The 19,988-nt window shown below is 53.9% G+C and overlaps 1 protein-coding gene across 9 annotated transcripts in view; it reads right to left on the bottom strand.

Annotated features, from left to right (window-relative positions):
- Positions 1–957: 957 nt before the first annotated feature.
- Positions 958–19,988, bottom strand: part of TRIM9 (tripartite motif containing 9) — a 75,950-nt gene continuing 56,919 nt past the window's right edge. Inside the window, exons 6-13 of one of the 9 annotated variants that reach the window (XM_066552771.1) lie at positions 18,738–18,895; positions 15,904–16,042; positions 11,114–11,302; positions 8,503–8,544; positions 7,421–7,444; positions 6,071–6,374; positions 4,829–4,991; positions 958–2,540 (exon numbers count right to left, since the gene is read on the bottom strand). In XM_066552771.1, the coding sequence (XP_066408868.1) occupies positions 2,478–2,540; positions 4,829–4,991; positions 6,071–6,374; positions 7,421–7,444; positions 8,503–8,544; positions 11,114–11,302; positions 15,904–16,042; positions 18,738–18,895 (1,082 nt within the window). In that variant the 3' untranslated portion in view covers positions 958–2,477. The remainder of the gene's footprint in view (positions 2,541–4,828; positions 4,992–6,070; positions 6,375–7,420; positions 7,445–8,502; positions 8,545–11,113; positions 11,303–15,903; positions 16,043–18,737; positions 18,896–19,988) is intronic. The other 8 variants (XM_066552772.1, XM_066552773.1, XM_066552776.1 and 5 more) reach the window with 8 other exon arrangements.

The raw sequence follows: 19,988 nt of genomic DNA, 5'->3' as shown, positions 1-19,988 counted from the left end.
GATTAGATTAGATTAGATCCATGCACAGGCTTCCACCCAGAGAGTAACAGACTCACAGAATCATGGAATGGTTTGGGTTGGAAAAGAGCTTAAAGATCATCTAGTTCCACCCCCTGCCATGGGCAGGGACACCTTCCACTGTCCCAGGTTGCTCCAGGCCCTGTCCAGCCTGGCCTTGGACACTTCCAGGAATGGGGCAGCTACAGGGCACGCTGTGCCAGGGCCTCACCACCCTCACAAGGAAGAATTTCTTCCCAATACCTCATCTAAATCTCTCCTCTGTCAGTATAAAACCATTCCCCCTTGTCCCACTGCCACAGATGCTCTGGCCCTGGGCTGTTCCCTGTGCTGTACATGACTTTCAGGCTGGTTTTACATGCTGCAGGGAAGATGCAGTTTCCTGTATCTCCGGTGTTCCTGGCACATTCCCACTCTGGAAGGAACAAGCATCCTTCTGAGATGCACTTCATGCATTAGCATTTTCTTCTTTAGCCCTGGACTCGAGCCCGTGATGAGCTCAGAGGCTGCACATTGAAAACCTCTCCTGAGCCACTCTGGGAAAACAGAGCAGGCACTGATATCCCAGCAGCGAGTCCTTCTCACGGCCCTGGGAGAACCCTCCATGCTGTTCCCTTGGAAATGGCTCCCCCTCCATTGATCCCTTTGAATTCTGCCTCTATTTCATCTCCCTGGGGAGATGGTGCTCTGTATCCAGCCTTGCTCATTCCTCCCTCCTTCCAGGGATGCAGAGGCTTCTCTGGCCAAGCAGTGCCAGGGCCTCCCACCCTCACAGCCAAGAATTCCTTCCTCCAGCAGCTCCCATGGCCCCCTCCCTCCCTCCCATTGACTGAGTTCTGTGTGACCTCTGCTGCTGCCTCTGGCCAAGGACAGTGAGGGATGTGCACCAGGGCCATGAGATGGGAAGTGAAGCACAGAGACGCTCTGGAAGCTCTGCCCTTCTCTGGTAAAAGTCCTTTATTAGAACGGCAAACATGACATTGTCGTCAGTACAGCGGCTGTGTGCGGCTACCATCGCGCAACGGGGGGACGACGTCTTACAATCACTGGGACTCTAAGAAGCACCATGGACACCCTAAAGAACGGGGGATGACTTAGGCTGAGAGAGGAGCCCCGGGTGAGCCGGCCACGGGGGCTCCTCAGGAATCCACCCGGGAGCTGCCCGGCGTTGTCCCGCAACACGGCTCGGGCAGCTGGGAGGAACTCCTCGGCGGGAGTCAACGAGATAGCACCCATCCAATAAATTAGGAAAACCTAATGCTAGAGCAACAAGGGGCTGTCCTAGAGGAGGGCAGGCTGGGAGGGAATGGGCTATTTACATTTGTCTTTCTGCTGGGCCGGCGCTCCCGTCGCATCCCGCCCGGAGCCGGGCTGGGAGCGATCCCGCTGCCCGTCCCGGCTCCGCGGGGACAGCGAAGCGAAGCGAGGGGACAGCGCATGCAGGCGCTCTCGGCTCCGTACGGGGCTGGCACTGTTCCTCTCCTGCCTCTGGATTACCAGAAAGTCGAGCAGGGGACGGCGGCCGGCGGGAACTGCTGCCGGCAGCAGGCGCGCGTTCCTGAGTGCGGGGCTGTGGCCAGCTCTCCTTCCTCCCCATCCCATCCCCGCCCCCGGGCTCTCTGTCAGACCCTCGCTGCAGAATGAATTCTCCGGTGATTGGAAGGACACTATCAGTTGAATTTAAGGCTAGGCGTTATATGGCAACTATAAAAAAATAAACACTAATCTCCAAAGAGCCGGGTGAGGGCTCTCCGGTCTATGGCTGTGCACCGAGGTGTGGGGGGCCCCTGGAGAGCCCCCCGTGGGCATTCAGCACCCAACCAAGGGCCTGCCAGCACCTGGAGCACCTGGGGACAGGATGGCCACCCCCTGCCCCGCACAGATGCCCCAGGGGGACACAGCACAGAGTGGGGTGTTTTGGTAAGGACATGGAGACTGACTGGTAATCCAGGACCCACCTCGACACATGACCGAGGGTGCTCTGCAAGAAAGGCCACAGGGGAAAGAAATAATCCTGCAAAGTAACCAGGCTGGCGTGGGCGGAAGCGTTCCCGTGGTGGGGCCCCTCGGGCTGCCCCCACGGGCGGGGAAAGCGAGACAGAACTGCCCCCTCCCCCAAAACCCCAACTCAAATTAGGAAAACCAAACCTAAAAGCAGACACAGGAGAACAGCTCAGGCTACCTAGGTACTTCATCAGCCAAGGAGAGCTAAAGAGCAAAGCGCACACACACGGGACAGCGCAGAGGCCGGAGAGCAGAGGCGGCCCAAAGCCGGGATCTTCCTTCCTGATTCCTTCCTCATCTCCAGCCAGAGGCCGAGCAGGGACCCAGCAGCTGGGCAGGGACCTGGCAGCTGGGCAGGCACCCAGCAGCTGGGCAGGGACCTGGCCTTGTCCTGCAGGAGGGAACGGGCTGGCTCCTCTCACCCCGGGAAGAGGCAGCCGGCTCCGGGAGCATCCTCAGGGCATGGCCGAGCGCGAAGCGTAGAACTCGGGCACGGGCAGCCCGGTGTGCAGCGTCACCTGCAAGGACAGACACGGGGCTCAGCTGTGTCCCAGGGTGCCTGCTGGGACAGCTCATAGCATGGCAGCTGGCACATTGTCCCCAGAGAGGGCAGGAGCAGCACTGTGGACAGGCAGGATGTGACTGGAGATGCGGGTGTCCCCAGAAGTGTGGCAGTGGCTCCATCTGGCTTGTTCCTCACTTTTCTGTGCTGCTGGAGTGAGCTGGGACTGCTGGTAGCAAGCTCCAAGTATTCCCAGCTGGCTGTGTAGAAATCCCACAGCTGGCTGCCAGAGAGGTGGGACATGGCAGGAGCTGGGTCTTTGTGCAGGTGAGATGGACAAAGGGGATGGGGGGACCTGAAGGACAGTGAAGACATTAGAGGAGATCTTGGAGAAGCCCCTGGGCTGAGTGGGGATGGGGACAGAGAGGGGACAGGGACGGTGGAGGGGATATGGCTCTTTGCTGGTGGGAGCAGGGAGCTTTGTGGTGGGAGAGCTGAGCAGCATCAGGATGTTGGGGCAGGGCCATGCTCACACAGGCACTGGTGAAATTCAGCTCCCTCCACAAATGCTTTCATCTGGAAGGAGAGCACAATTCCTCCTTTTATTGCAGCAGCAGCAGCAGCAGCAGCAGCAGCATTTCTCCCTTCAGATACAGATTTGCAGAAAACTGTCTAAAATACAGAGATTTCCCTCCTAATTAGAGTTGTTTTCAATCAGGCATATACCTCTGAAAAAGCATAATAAATGACTTGGCTTAATTAGCAGCCTTTGATCAGCATCCCTAGGGATTTCTGTGCTGTCAGGGGATTTAGGCACTGCCTTGCCCAGGGAACTCACAAAGCCAAGGGGCTCCAGAGATGCCTTGTCCCTTATGGCTGTGTAGAGGACTGGGGTAGGAGTTAAACCCAGCACTCAGCAGGATGCTTTTACCACACCAAATTACTACAGCACCTCTAAACCCAGCACAGACAACATGGGCTTCGTTAGCGTTTCCTAATTAAACATTTCTCCAAGCCAGACAGACTCCCCTGCCAGTGAGACCCTTAGGGTGGGAAAATTTGGCAAGGATGCTCCCAAAGTTTGGGATGGTCCCAACACACCTTTGTCCCAGTGCTGCTGGAAAATTGTCACTGCCTTGGTGACAGTGCAGCAAGCCCTGGATCCTGATGGACACAGCAGAGCATGTCCTAATCCATGGATCCCTGATTCACAATGATCCTGATGGACACAGCAGAGCATGTCCTAATCCATGGATCCCTGATTCACAGAGGCCACTTGGTGCCTCTGCCCTTGCACAGAGGTGATCCTAAAATCCTAGAATGGTTTGGGTTGGAAGTGACCTCAAAGCTCATCTCATTCCACCCCTCCATGGCAGGGACACCTTCCACTGTCCCAGGCTGCTCCAAGCCCTGTCCAGCCTGGCCTTGGACACTTCCAGGGGTCCAGGGGCAGCCACAGCTGCTCTGGGAATTCTATTCCAGGGCCTTCCACCCTCACAGGGAAGAATTTCTTCCCAATATCCCATCTCCTCCTGCCCTTTGGGAAGCCATTCTCCCTTATCCTGTCACTCCAGGCTGTGTTCCAAAGTCCCTCTCCAGGTCTGACACCCACTGTAGAAGACCCTGCCAAAATGCTGGGCACCCTGAGATGATCCATCCTGTGTCCCTGGATGTGCCTGGGCATTGTGCAGGGTTGGGGTGCAGGCAGTGCCAGGGGGGATGTGCCAAAGCCAGGGTGTGCAGGATTCCCTGGGACAGAGGAGAGCGGGGATGTGATCAGTGAGAAGAGAAAGGAAAGATGGAAATACCGGAATGGTGGCACCGCTTGGGGATGTTCAGGAGAGCTGAGAGCTTGGGAGAGAGGGAGAGAAGAGGGGTTTGAAATGTCCCAGAGGCAAACAGGCTTTGAAAGGTGCCCCTCTCCCTGGTGATGCTCCCATCCAGGACCTGGGACAGCTGTAGGAGCTGGTGAGGCTCTTGTGAGGGAGCATCACAAAAGAGTTATCAAACCCCACCCCAAGGAGGGCTGGAGAACCCTGGTGCTTCAGCAGTCCTGAGGGAGGAACCTGGAGCAGGCAGTGAGGCTACAGGGAGGCCTGTCCTGGTTTGGGAGACTCCCAGGTGGTTTAGGGTGCATGATCAGCTCCTTCCAAGCCACCCTTGCTGCCCAAGAACTCTCCTGCTCCTGCTCCTGAGCAGCAACCACCGCAGCGGCAGCAGCATGGGGGCAGTGTGACAGCAAGGTCACCATTCCCACTGCTGGGAATGTCACACCCTGCTCCAGAGAGCCCGACCAAGCCGTACCTGCACGTTCCTGTTGAGGCTGACGGCGGGGAAGAAGAGGCCCTCCAGGTTCTCAAAGGCCACGGGCCCTTGCTGGTCCTCGTTGATGGAGAAGGTCAGGGTCCTCCTGGTCAGATCCAGCAGCACTCCCACCGTGGCGCCTTTCGTGATCCCACCCTCCGTTCTGTGGGAGGAAAAGGCTCAATGGTCCCCGTGCTCCTGGCTCAGGCCATGGAGATCAAGGACTGATGATGGTGAACACCACAGCTCACCCAGGAGCCAGGCCATGACCTGCTCCCATCCCAGCCATGCTCATCCTTCCCTGGGAACCTCCTCCTCTACCCTCCCATGGAGCTGCTCTCCTCTTGCCATGATGTCCCCAAGGAAAAGCCACCCTGAGAGCAGCTACAGCGACACAACCACGGGGGAAAGCAGGTGGAACTGTGGAGCAAAGCCACACCAAAACCTGCTGATCCATCAGGGAAAGGCCTGCAGGAAGGTGACCCCAGGCTCTCCCCAAACAAAGTCCCCAGTCCCACGTGGAACACGAGCAGTGGCTCAGGGATCAAGGCAAATGTTGCTGCAGGAGTTGCAAGGATTTGGCTGTTACTGGGAAGGGGATGCCAACAGAAAGAGTCAGCAGGGAAAAAGTGGCGGCAGGCAGGGAAGGAACACTGGAACAAGGCAGCACCAAGCAGGCAGGGCTTGATTCCCACTTGGGGAAGGGCACATCCTCCAACAGAGATGACCAGGATTGATGTCACCCACCCAGTGAACTCTTGTAGGTGCCACTCTCAAAGCCACAGGCTCTTTGGGCTGTGGTGTGGGGGGAAGCCCCTGTCCCTGCCTGATGCAGTTGGTTTGGGGGGATCCCTGGGGGCCCCCTAAGCTGTGTGTTCCCTGGTAGCAGCAGGCAGGCAAGGAGACTCCACACAGCTTCTGAGGGTGCTAATTCGATGAGGGTTTTTTGGGGGTCCCACCCCCAGGAGCAGCATGGTTTGTGAGAGAGAAGGGAGAAAAGGGAAGGGAGGGGGAGAGAGGGAGAGCCTGGGGAGAAAAGGGCCAAGAGAGTCTATGGTCTCCCCCCACAGCTTAACAGGGAGATTCCAAAGTGGGCACGGAAGAAGCCTTGGGCCAACGGGATTACAGATCCATGACACTTCAGGGGAGAGGATCCCAGGCTTGGAATAACCCCTACATTTTCGAGGGGTGAGACAGAGCAAACCACTGAACTAAAATGCAACCCCACACCCACCCACCTACCTGTTGGTGTGGGAGTTGTTGTGCATGAACCAGCTGCGGTTGTTGTCCACGTACATGGCCCAGGCCTTGTCGTCCTTGCCCAGCATGGCATCCTTGAGGACGTCGATGCGAGCCACACCAAAGGCCGGGTCGGGGTGGTTGTCGTAGCGATCGATGGACAGCTCCCAGTAGTGGAGCCCTTTGGAAAAGCCCGTTTTGCCCAGCACCACCCTGTCATCGTAGCTGTTGCAGGTGACAGTCAGGTTGTCATTGGAAAAGATGATGTCAGCGTGGGCAGAGGAGGGGTCGAAAGAAAACCAAGCAACTGGAACACACAAACAAGACGGGGTTAGCGCGGTGGGGACGCGCCGGGGACGCGGGGAGCGACACGGACGGGGCATGCTGCATGCAGGACACGGAGCTTCCACCACGGAGGGACAACTTCCACCAGGGAGGGACAACTTCCACCACGGAGGGACAACTTCCACCACGGAGGGATGCTCTGAGCTCCTGTGGCTGCAGCTGCCAGTGTGCCTGAGGTTTTATGGCCAGGACTTGGAGGAGTTTCGCTCTTGCTGCTCCATGGTTGCCAATGTCTCAGCTCGTGAGCCTGCAGGATCCTCAAGGCCTCCTAAAATTTGGCCCTTGCAGGAGATGTGATCCTCACCAGGTCTCCAGGCTCTAACAGAATTATGGAATTGTGGAAGGGTTTGGGTTGGAAGGGATTTTAAAGCCCATCTTATTCCAACCCCTGCCATGGCAGGGACACCTTCCACTATCCCAGGTTGCTCCAAGCCCTGTCCAGCCTGGCCTGGAATGTAACTTACTCTCAGGACCGAGTGTTATCAGTTTGCAGAGTCAGGTCAGTGTGGGAAGGGAACTGAGGATCAGCAGACAAACTCTGTGTGTGTATTTAAGGGCTGTTTTTTGGGAACCAAAAGCACACACAAAGGTCTTCATTCACTGAGTCACACAAAGAAACCTCCCTGCCAAGCAACGAGCCACACCTAAGACAAGAACTCAAGGGAAGGCTGGAAAATGCCCCAAAACCTCCAGGATTCCGTAGGGCTGCTGGTTTAAATGCACAGGACTTGGTTACTGCAAATCTGACAGACACAGTGTCACGTCCTCGACAAGACAGACGGACAGGGAGTCATTCACAAGCCACCAGCCCGGTTCCCCAGGTGGTTTCCTCCAGCTGAAAATGTGAACTGACACATCCAACAAAACACTCTGGCGGCTTGAAAAACAAAACCACTCGTGTGAGACTGATTGACTCTGGTTTATTGGAAGGTTCCACAGGACAGCTGCCATGCACGCGGCCGCCCCGCGCTCCCCGCGCTCCCCGCGCTGCGCACGGGGGTGCCGTACCTGCCACCATTTTTTTAATGTCAACTGTGGTCATCCCCAGGGAAAGGCATGCAGGAGAGAAAACAGCACGTCAGGTTGGGTAGGAGAGAGAAGGAGAAACCATTCCTGCTTGTCTGTGACTCCAGCCAGAGCATGGATCTGTTGGCATTGTGCATCAAGGTGGGGCGAGAGGCGCGAGGATGGGCTGGGGCTGTGAGAGGGTGCAGGGTGAGGAGGGAATCCCACAGGGCTGTGGGCTCCTTCTCCCAGGGGAATGAGCAGGACTGGCCCTGCAGACAGCCTGAAGAGGACAGGCAAGCGGCAGCCACCTTGCTTTAATTAGCTGCAAAGGGGCTAATTGCATTCAGGGCATTTGGCCCATGTTCAAGTGCCTTAATGAGCAGGGATATGTACTGAGAATCATGGAGTGCTTTGGGTTGGAAGGAACCTCAAAATTCATCCTGTTCCACCCACTGCCATGGGCAGGGACACCTTCCACTAGCCCAGGTTGCTCCAAGCTGGCCTTGGACACTTCCAGGGATCCAGGGGCAGCCACAGCTTCTCTGGGAATTCTATTCCAGGGCCTCCCTACCCTCACAGCCCGAATTCCTTCCAAATATCCAACCTAACCCTGCCCTCTTTCAATTTTAAAGAGGAGGAGAGCAGAAGAATCAGTTCTCAATTACAGGGCCATTTCCAGAGCACTGACCTCAGGTTTCTCTTTAAAACCATTTGGGGGAAAACCAAAATGCCTTTACATCATCCAGCCACCATAACTTCTCCAAATCTGCCACCTGTTCAGGGCAGTGGTGGAGTTCCCATTCTTGGAGGGATTTAAAAGCTGTGTGGATGTGGCACTTGGGGACATGGCTCAGTGCTGGGGACATGGCCTTGGCAGTGCTGGGGAATAGTTAGACTCAGTTTTAGAGGGCTTTTCCAACCTCAACAATTCCATGATTCTGTCACATCCAGGAGTGCTCTGCAAGCAGGGTACGAGCGAGAAACGCTGCTCAGTCGCCAAAGAAAAGATAAAAAAGCAAAAAGAATAAAAAGAATGAAGCAACAGGCAGTAGGTGCCAGTTAATTGTAATTAAGATACTTGCCTAATTGGGAGTAAGGCGATCCTTGTGAGTCAAAATTGCATCCTATAAAGAGATACTACATTTCACACATCACAGCTGAGGAACAACAACCTCCTGACAAACACTCTGAGCATTTCATTGTTAATTAAGCATCCAGCAGCCACGGGAGGCCTGATTCATTAAAAGCCAGAGGGCACGGAGAGGGGTGGCAAACACAGCCTGGGAGTTTGAGTGTGGACTGTATAAAGTCTGACTGCTCAGGATGCCAAATTATTCTGCTTTTCTCAGAAAAAAGGCAGGAAATTTTAGCCTTGGTGGAGTATCTTGGCTGCTTGGTAAAGATTCTCTAAACTGACTGATTCTCTAAACTGACTGAAAAACACTTGTTGAAGGACAGGGATTGAGGAAAAGGCAGCTCCTGATGGGTCTGGGGTGGAATGGAGCTGGAATGGAGATCCCCAGGGGCTGGCACCTGCCTCAGACCCCAAAGGGCTGTACCTTCATCAGCTGCAAGGGCAGGATGTGTCAGGTGCCCTTCATGCTCCTGTGCCTGATTGCTGGCTGCTCCCACCTCATGGGAGCCAGGGACTGATCCAGGAGCTTGTCCTGACCTAGGGGCTTGTCCTGATTCAGGAGTTTTTCCTGACCTAGGGGCTTGCCCTAATCCAGTTTTTTCTTACCTAGAAGCTTGTCCTAATCCAGGAGCTTGCCCTGATCCAGGAGCTTGTTCTGAACTAGGAGCTTGTCCTGTTCCAGGAGTTTTTCCTGACCTAGGGGCTTGTCTTGATCCAGGAGCTTGTCCTGGTCCAGGAGCTTGTTCTGACCTAGGGGCTTGTGCTGACCTAGGGGATTGTCCTGATCCAGGAGCTCATCCTCACCAGGAGGAGACACCAACATAAGCCCTGTGTGGGGCAGCACGCACCAAGGGCGCTGGATTTTAGGGCCACCCCTGCCCAGCTCTGTGCCTGGTTCCCCCCTCCTGCCCTGGGTGTTGGTGGGAAGGCACCTGGCTGTGCTTGTGCTCCGTGCTGTGCCAAGAGGCTCCTCCTGAGGCTGCTTTAATGAATCCTGCCCCGTGTCCCGACTCCAACACCGCTTCTCCAGGGCTCCGCGCATCGCTGTGCTCCAAAGCTCTCATGAGGGACACACAGACCCTGTTTTGGCTGTCAGGACCCCGTTTTTCCCTGTTCCCCCACCCCAGAGTGGGGCTGCAGAAGGTCCAAGGTGCACACATGGGTCTGGCTCACGGGCAGCACGGGAGGGTCCCGGAACCCCGGACACAAAGGAAGGAACGTCCGTAACAAAACAGCGTTGGAAGCCATCAGCTCACAGCAGCACGATGAGAAATCAAACATAAAAAGCACAAAGAAAAGAAAGTTTGCAGGGTCCTCCCCCCACCCTGGTTATTCTGGCAAGGGTCATGCTGCAGCATTCCTCATTCCGTGTTATGGGATGGAAATCAAACAATCGGGGGCCCCCATTCTTCCAGGGCTTCCACCGGAGCAAGCCGGGAATGAACGCCTTTGGAGTGGTGTACATCCAGAGTGGTGGAAGAATCAGGGCCCAGGATCTTTAGCAACAGAAGATGTGCAAAGATTGGTTAGAAAACAGCTCTGAGAGATGCCTGTGCCTGTGGCTCCTTTCTGGCTGCCCAAATCCATCCCTCACTCTGCCTGACCTGCCTCCATCCCAGCACAGCCCGCGATTCCGGGCACACGGATCTGAGCTCGTGTGGGGCTGCCAGGCCACAGAGGCATCACAGGGGTGGTGTCCTCTGCTCTGCAGGAAGCAGGGCTTTGGGATGGGCACATCTGGGTTTGGAAAAGCTGAGCCCAGTGCTCAAAGCTGAGCAGAAAAGAGCCCACGTCTCCAGGCCCTAAGTCGGGCTGTGAGCTGGAATCACAGAATCCCAAACTGGTTTGGGTTGGAGGGGACACAAATCACCTCATTCCACACCCCTGCTGTGGGCAGGGACACCTTCCACTATCCCAGGCTGCTCCAACCTGGCCTGGGACAGACACTTCCAGGGATGGGGAGTCCTCAGTCTCTCTGAGCAACAAGCCAGAGCCTGCATCCAGACTTGCTTCTTTCCTAAGAGGGGTCTAGATTTAATCAACCAAACTCATTTCACAGACCAAATCTCCCAGCAGAGGCTGCGTTTCCTGGTTGTGCTCAGAAAGGAAAGCATGGGGATATTCCCACAGGTTTCACCCAGGGAATGTCTTTTCTGATTAACCCTTGACACAAGCTCAACACAAACCAGAAATGAGGAATCTTCCAGAGGAAAGTGTCCCTGCCCATATCAGGAGGTTGGAAGTGGATGAGCTTTAAGGTCCCTTCTAACCCAAACCATTCAGGGATTTATGATCACCAAAGGGCTCAGCCTCGCCAAGAGCAGCACCCAGGTAAGGAATGACTGTGCTGCTCCATCAGCCCACACCTGAAACACCCCAGGAGAAGCACACCACTGACCCCCCTGGGCGGCAGGAGCAGGCCACTGACAAACAGAAAGAATTCCCACTGCCATCTGCATGTCATGGCAAAAACAAACACGACAGAACAGAACAAACAGAGAGTTTGGAGATGCCCAGAAGCACAGACCAAGAGGCAAGGCCAGAGGCGCTCAGCTCACCGGCTGAATTCAGGGACTGTAAGGAAGAATGCAAGCTCAGCTGGTGGGCCGAAGATCTTAGCTCAAAGTAGGATCTCCCCGAGAAGCTGGGTTGCAGGTTAAGGGTGGAGGAGAAAGGACTCATTCTACGAAGCTGCGATCTTTCCAAAGGCACTGGAAAAGGGAGGGTCTGCTCTTCTGACTGCGTGTCTAAACGTAAGATCAAGGCAAACTGCACATCAGACATGGGCTCTCTGCTGGGCAGAGAGCAGAAAACAGCTCTGAGAGATCCCTGTGCCTCTGGGGATCTGTCACTCCCCAGCCCCAGCCCCAGCTCAGGGCAGAGCACAGAGCCTGCTCCTGTGACAGGTGCTGGGCAGCCCAGAGAGACCCTTCAGGGCAGCCTGACAGCAAGGAAAACATGTTCATCTTCCAAAGTGTCCCCGTGACAAATTCAACTGGTTTTCTGTAAAGGGGGGAGGGTTCTGCATCTCTTCACAGTAATGCACCTAAAAGAATTCACAGGTTACCATGCACACGTCCCATCGTGCTTTAACACATCCCAAACCTTTTCCCAGGGGTGGCAAACCCAGCTGGTGACATTTTGCAGGGCTGTGCTAAGCTCCATCACCCTAAGAACCACCAAGCACCCACCTTACTCAAGGGTTGTTCGGGAGGTTGTGTTCTTGGTATCCCTTTGTACCTGTCAAAACACATCTGAGCCTTACAGCAAGAATTTAACCTGTGGCATTCACAGCAAAAACGTCAGAGCAGAGGGAACCTCTTGGGTCATTGGTCTCTGTTCCCTGCTACCACAGTCACCTCCCACAGTTTCTTCCCTAACCTCTTCCAGGATTGTGTTAACATGAAAATGTAGAATCCACCATCCACACGCTCACACTGCATCCCCCAGCCTTCCCAGCTCTGCTGTGAGTATGGATTGAGCTGGGAATTGTTAAAACAGATAAAAAGGGAACATTTCTTTGCATGGTGGGTTGTAACTTCTGCAACTCGCTGCTGCTGTGGCCCAGGCTGTGGAAGCAAAGGGGGTCAGTGGGGTCAGAGGAGATAAATTATTGCACAACAGCCAATAAACAGAGCTCAAAGTTTGTTTATTAGTTTAGCTTCTAACCCTACCAAGAGTGAGAGGAGCTACTATCACGAGTAGCTGTGCTCATGGCTCTCCCTATCAGCCCCTCACATCCCTGTAGCTCCCTGGGGCTGATCCCCCTGGGATTGCTCACCCTTTCCAAAAGCTGCTGGTTAAAAAGCCCTGCTTGCTGCTCAGGGTCACTCCATGGATGGTCAGGAATTTAAAGTTGGGCTCCAGATGAGGAGCTGGGCTTGAAAGAAAAGGTTCTGGTGCTTGGCTTGGCTGGGGAAGGGAGGAGGAAGCTCTGTGCCTGGAGAGAAGCCTGAGAGGCACTGCTGAGCTCCATTTCTCCATCTCCACCTGGAGTGAGCTGGTCCTTCATCCTGACATCCAGAGCATGGAAAGAGGTCAGCAGGAGTCTGGCCAGAGGCAGGGAAATCTGCTGGATGAGGGAAAACCAGGAGAGCAGGGCTGCCCAGCTCAGGGAGGAGGAGGAGGAGGCTGGGAGAGACCCCAGGGCAGCCAAGCAGGGCTGCCACCAGCCAAGCTTTGGGCCATGTCTGTGCCCTGGGTCACCTTTTTCTTCCAGACTCACTTCCCAGCACACAGCTGAGCTTCATTCAGGTGCTGGAGAAACAGAGGTTAAGGCAGAGCCTTGGGCTAAGATGTGACAGAGCAAGAGACACTCCCAGGGATTGCGTGGAACAGCCCCAAAGCAGCTCAGGAGGGGACACAGTCCAAGGGAAGGATGGCACCTTCCACCCTTGCTGCCCCTTGGCCGTGCTGGTGACAGGGATCTTCACCCCTGGGAAGCCCCAGCACAGGGGAAGGGCTCAGGAGCTCAGACCTTCTCCCAGCCAGGAACCACCTTGTCCTGCTGCTGGCACCAAGAACCAGCTCTGAAGGGTGACCTGCCATAGCTTCCTCGGGGCTGAGCAGAAGGTGCCTCTCCCATGGGCTGGGAAGATGCTCCTGCTGCAGATTCCTGCCTTCCCATGGGATTTTCCACCTGGCTGCTGTGGCTGTTGACAGAGGCAGCACCTGCAGAGCCCCAGACACGTCCCCTTCTTCTCATCCTGGTTCTCTTCAGATGCTGAACCCTGCAAGACCTTTTGCTCCCCACTACCCTCTGCTCACAGAAAGCAGAAGAAAGGCTTCAGTTCCCTTGCACAGGCTGCAGATGAACATCTCATGGGCCAGAGCTACAAACCAGCTCTTCAATACCAGAGTTCCTCCCAGCCACGTTCAGAGAGATTCTCTCTTCACATCGAGCCTGTCCCTTTTTTGTCCTCTCTTCCCACACAACCACTTTGCAGGAAGCTGCAGAGCTTGGCTGAAGGGAAAAGCTAAGCCTACTTCAGACAAAATAGCTCTTAAGAAGGGCTGATGGTGCTGTAAAAGGCAGGAATAAAAGCCTAAGCCAGGGCTGTGATGTGCTCCATTCACAGTCACTGGGATATCCGGAAGCTGCACACACAGATGTGATTTATTTCCCTTTCAATCCAAAAGAGCTCAGGCAGCCTCTAAGAGCACAAAATGCTCCAGGCCCGTTTGACTTTCTCTCCCTGCCTTTTTTTTTTTTGTGCTGGAATAACAAATGCAAGAGCTCATTCAAGTGAAAAGGCTGAATGAATGCAGCCAAGGAGATGGAACTTCTCCTTGGTGGCACAGCCCGAGCACAGCCCTGCTGGGGCCACAAGCAGCTCTTTTCTCCCAGATTCCTTTGTATTTTGGAGCTTGGCTCAAGGTGAGAACACCTCTGAGAGGAAATCAAAGCTGGGAAGATCATAGAGAGGACCCTGTGAACTCCTGGCTGGGACAACTTAAAGCCCAGCTGGTTTTGATGAGGAAATTGTGCCTGAAATGTGTCGTGTGAGGCACGAAGGAGATGAGAAGTCAAAGCTCTGCTGTCTCCTGCTGAGGCTGGAGTGGGAGCTGTTGACCTTCAGGCTTTGGGAGCAATCCTGGCCAGCCTGGCACGGGGCTGGATGCAGCTTGTCCCCTCCCTGGATCTCCAGAGGAACTTCTGCAGCTCCTTTGCTGCTGGTGCTCAGTTTGCAAACAGGCACTGAGGCGTCTCTGACAGATGTGCCAAGGCCTCTGTGCTGTGCTGTGACCTGCCTGCCTCTCCTGTCAGAAGTTTGTCACAGTTTTGCTGTCTGCTCTAGCTCTGAATGAATCCCATTCCTTGCTGACCTGCCCTTTCCAAACTGGAAGGGTGATCTGCAGGCAGCAAGAGAAACTAGCTTTATTGCTCTAAGAGAAACAAGCTTGCTCTGCTTTTGTCTTCTATTTCTTCAGCAAAAATCCCATTTTTCTCCTTGCTGAAAGCCCCCAGGGCTGCTCTGTGGCTCTCCCCTTCCTTCCACCCCCTCAGCAGCCCCACAAGCTGTGTGTGCTCCCTTCTGATCCCAGCTGCCAGCCAGCTGGATGCTGCTGTGAAAAACCCTCACACGGTTTGGAAAAGAGAGATTTTCGTCTGAGAGCAAGGAAAAGGGATTGCAGCAAGCGTGGAGAGCTCCCAAAGAAGGGTTTTGTGCCTGGCTGTGGGGCAGCAGACGTGCTGGTGGGGCTGATCCCTTCCTCCACAGCTGCAGCTCCCCACTCCCACCTCGGAGCCAGCCCTGCCACTCTCCACCTGCACGTCAGGAATAAACCAATTTTCCACAATGGATTAAGTGCCTGGTGTGACAAATGTACTTAAAGCCAGGCAGGGAGATCCCCCTGCAGCCTGCAAGGGATTGTTTAATATTCTGAGTGGGTGTGGGGGCGATGCAGATGATGCTGCAGGGCTCCTGTGCTTCCCTGGCTCTGGAAGGACAGCAGGACACCAAAACACTGCTCCATGGCCCCTCTGCTCCCTGTGCTGTCCTGCCAGGCCTGGATCCTGTGCTTATGGCGTTGTGCAGCCAAGCACAGCCCTCAGGAGCAATGCTGGCAGTGCTTTGCTTTAAATGGGCCCAGTGGAAACATCTGAGCTTCCCTTTTGTGGAAGCTTTCCCTTTCACATCTCCCCAAATTTAAACACCTCTCTTCACAGAGAGCAGCAGGCACAACTTCCCAAGGACCTGTCCTGGGAAACCTCAGGGAAGAAGAGGAAAACAATTCTTATCTCTATTCACTGCTCCTGTTGTTTTTGCAGGTGTGGAATGTGTCAGGAAGAGTGTTTACCTGAAGGGATTTGGTAATTGGACTCTGGTGATGGTTGTTTATGTTAATTAACCAATCACTCCAAGCTGTGTCCTGGCTGGCTCAGACAGTCATGGGTTTTTCTTTAGTATAGAATAATACAAAACTTCAGTATAGTTTTCTTTAGTATGGTATCTGTTTAGTATGTCATTTAGTATAGTATTAATAATAGTATTAGTAATATAGAATATATATTCTATATTACTAATACTATTCTGTAATATAGAATAACTATATATATATTAGTATTAGTAATATAGAATAGCTTAATACAGCAATTGTTCAGCACTCTGAATCCTGGAGTCAGATCCCAATCATTTCCAGACCTTGCGTGTCCCTGCACTCCACACTCCCCCCCGTGCCTGCCCAGAGGCCACAGGCAAAGGCTGAGAGGGAGCTCCTGGCTCTGCTGGAGGCTCCTGCCCCAGCTGTGCCCCAGGTCAGTGCTGGTGCTGCTGCAGGGGTGGCTCAGGGAGGGCTGCAGGAGCTGGGCTGGGCTCTCCTGAGCCGCGTCCAGGCTGTTCCTTACCCTCGGAAGTCTGCAGCACCAGGGTCTTGCTGTAGGGGCTGACTCCTGACTTGTTGAAGGCCTTGACTCGGGCACTGTAGGTGCTGTTGAAGTGCAGCCCATCCACTGTGCACATGGTCTCCTTGCCCACGTACACCTCCTGCAAGAAAAGGCTCCTGTCAGTGCCAGGGATGGGGAATGGCGCTGACATCTTTCATGAAAAATCCTTTCCCTAGGAGTTTTTGTCCTGAGAAGCTGAGAGGCCTCAGGAACAAAATGCAAACAATGGTTATCTGCTGCTGTGGGATGCAACAGGGGCATCTGGGATTGGGCTCATGTGGTTGTTTTTAATTAATGGCCAATCACAGTCCAGCTGTCTCAGACTCTCTGAGAGTCACAAGATTTTATTATCATTCCATTCCCTTCCTTTGAAGCCTTCTGATGAAATCCTTTCTTCTATTCTTTTAGTATGGTTTTAATATATCATTTTCTTTTCATATAATATATTAATTAATTAATATACTATAAATAATATAATATACTATAATATACTATAATATATATTATATATATTATATAATATATAATATATAATATAAATATAAATAATATATATTTATAATATAATATAATATAATATAATATAATATAATATAATATAATATAATATAATATAATATAATATATTTTTATTTATATATTTACTATATTAAATATATTATATAAATATAAATATTATATATAATATATATAATATATATAATATAATATATAATATAATATATAGTGAATCAGCCTTCTGAAACATGGAGTCAGATCCTCATCTCTCCCCTCTTCCTGGGCCCCCTGTGAGCACCAGCACAGGGAACAGCCTGGCACACCTTGGGGGGCACAGGATTCCCCATGGGGCATCCCTGGGGGGCTGGGGAGGGCTGAGGCTGAGCCAGATGGGGTTTGTTCCCTGGGCTGCAGCACCTGCAGGAGCTGAGGGGGGTTCTGCCCCTCTGCTCTGCTCAGCTGGGATCCCAGCCTGGAGCTCTGCCCCCAGATCTGAGGTGCAACACCAGGAGGATGTGGAGCTGCTGGAGAGAGTCCAGAGGAGCCATGGAGCTGCTCCGAGGGCTGGAGCCAGGCTGGGAGAAGAAAAGGCTCCAGGGAGAGCTCAGAGCCCCTTCCAGAGCCTGAAGGGGCTCCAGGAGAGCTGGAGAGGGACTGGGGACAAGGGATGGAGGGACAGGAGCCAGGGAATGGCTCCCAGTGCCAGAGGGCAGGGATGGGTGGGAGATTGGCCATGAATATTGGCAGCAGCAAGCACTGACCTTGTTCTCCCCACACCCATCCTGCTGCTCCCCTCCCTCCAGGTGCCGCCCCTGTCACCTCTCCTTTGCCTCAGCTCTGCTCTGGCAGTGCCTGAGCTCACTGTGGGGAAGTTCAGAGTGCAATGGGCTGGTCCTGTGCCTGCTCTCCGTGGATGTGAACACGCCAGAATAATTATTGGCGTGTTGGATCAGAGAAAAATCATATTTTAATTGTGTAATTACAGCAATTTAAAAGCCCTCAGGCCTTAAACACCTCTGCTTGCTGGCAGCTGGCAAACCATGAGGCTTTCATGGCAATTAGCATGCCTTGCATGAAATATTCAGCAGCCTAAAAAGATGGACTTTAAGGAATGGTTCGGGTTGGAAGGGACCTTAAAAACCATCTTGTTCCACCTTCCACCATCCCAGGCTGCTCCAAGCCCTGTCCAACCTGGCCTTGGGCACTGCCAGGGATTCAGGGGCAGCCACAGCTGCTCTGGGTAACAAGAGCTTCAAACTTTGAGTTTCCAAGTCAAGGTGGCCACTGGAAAGGCATTTGCACCCCCTCAAATCACCCTGAACCCCCAAACCCCACAGTGTGTCTGCACCATCTGCTTCCCTGGGCAACCCAGCAGGGAAAAGGGGACCTAAAAAGAAATATGAGAACAAATCCTGTGGCAGGGAATCCCTGGAGGCAGAACATCCTTCCCAAATTCTGTGGCAGGGAATCCCTGGAGGCAGAACATCCCCATAAACCCTCTGGCAGGGAATCTCAGGAGGCAGAACATCCCTCCAAACCCTGTGGCAGGGAATCCCTGGAGGCACAACATCCTTCCCAAATCCCATGGCAGGGAATCCCTGGAGGCACAACATCCTTCCCAAATCCCATGGCAGGGAATCCCTGGAGGCAGAACATCCCCCCAGATAATTTGGCAGGGAATCCCTGGGGGCAGAACATCCCCCAAAGCCTGTGGCAGGGAATCCCTGGAGGCAGAACACCCCCATAAGTCCCATGGCAGGGAATCCCTGGAGGCAGAACATCCCCATAAATCCCATGGCAGGGAATCCCTGGAGGCAGAACATCCTTCCCAAATCCCATGGCAGGGAATCCCTGGAGGCAGAACATCCCCCCAGATAATTTGGCAGGGAATCCCTGGGGGCAGAACATCCCCCAAATAATTTGGCAGGGAATCCCTGGAGGCAGAATACCCCCATAAATCCCATGGCAGGAATCCCTGGAGGCAGAACACCCCCATAAATCCCATGGCAGGAATCCCTGGAGGCAGAATACCCCCATAAATCCCATGGCAGGAATCCCTGGAGGCAGAACACCCCCATAAATCCCATGGCAGGAATCCCTGGAGGCAGAATACCCCCATAAATCCCATGGCAGGAATCCCTGGAGGCAGAACATCCTTCCCAAATCCCATGGCAGGAGTCCCTGGAGGCAGAACATCCCCCCAAATCCCATGGCAGGAGTCCCTGGAGGCAGAACATCCCCCCAAATCCCATGGCAGGAGTCCCTGGAGGCAGAGCCCCCAGATCCCGGACGCGTACCCTGAACTGGCCGCCGTTGCCATCGTCCAGCTCCAGGATGTATCCCTCCACCTGCACGGTGGACAGCGGGGGCTGCTTCCAGGACAGGGTGGCGCTGTTGTTGTGGGTGCAGCACTCCTCCAGCTGCAGGATCGGCGGGGCCGGCACTGGGGACGAGACTAATCACCAATTAGTGCAATTAGTGCGACCCTGGGGGAGGGGAGGCAGCTCCAGGGGCAGGGGAGGAAGCAGAAAGGATTTTTCTCCCACTGAATTCCTCCCCCCTGCCAGCCTGGTGAAGCTTTTCTGCTTTATTCCCATTTTCTAATTGATTTTGGGGAATTATGGCAGCACAAAGCGTCTGTTTTGAGCTGCCTGGACCTTTCATGCAGCCAGTCCCAAACCTGGGACAATTCTCCCCCAGGTTCTGGGCTTATCTACAGCCCTGCTCTTCCCTTCAATAAATTCACTGCAACAAAACTGGGGGGCTTAGCACCCACTTTGGCTGCCATCAGCTGCACAGGGGGCAGAAAGGACTGCCAGGGATTTTCCTGCTGTGTTTGGGCATCTCCACATGTCCCACAGCCCGCTCCTGCTCTGAAAAGCACAGGAAGAGTGACAGGGAGATGTCCCCTGACACACCTCTCAAAGAGCTGCTCGTCCACCATCCTCATCCTCACTGCCCAAAGTGACAAGAGCCACTGGAAGCAGACATGGAGAAGCCAGACAAGATGGGGAGGAGCCATGGATGCCTGGGAAAAAGCTGGATTTGCTCAGCATTTTCACCCTCTGTGACTCCTCCACCTCCCGGGCTGCATCCTCCAGGCTGGCAGAGGGTGTGGGATGCCTTGGGACTGCTCTTTGTGGAGGCCTCAGGTGCTGTCCTCCCTCCCCTGGTGCTGTGATACAGATTTGGGATGCAAACCCAACCTCCTGCAAGTCTACAAAACCAACAACTGATTTCCACAGCCAGAGTGAGCTGGGAGGAGGAGGAGGAGGGATTTGATAAGAGGAGGGTGAGCAGCTGAACCAGCAGCAGATTTGCTCTTATTAATTAAAAATAACCCTCTGGGCTAAATTGCAGGAAGGGAGGGCAGGAACACAGGGATGTGAAACAGCAATCCAGCCCTCCCTGGGTTTGCTATCCAAAAATATTCCTGACATTTCAGATGAACAGCCTGGCTAAGGAAGAGCCAGCACGGGCAGCTCCTCACTGCCACCAGCACCATCAGCTGAGGATGCTCCTTGTGGTGACAGAGCAGAGTGTGGCCA

The sequence above is a fragment of the Molothrus aeneus genome, chromosome 6 (assembly GCF_037042795.1).
Source record: "Molothrus aeneus isolate 106 chromosome 6, BPBGC_Maene_1.0, whole genome shotgun sequence".
Lineage (NCBI taxonomy): Eukaryota > Metazoa > Chordata > Aves > Passeriformes > Icteridae > Molothrus > Molothrus aeneus.
The sequence above is the reverse complement of the archived record's forward strand: the minus strand, read 5'-3'. Positions and strand labels throughout refer to the sequence as shown.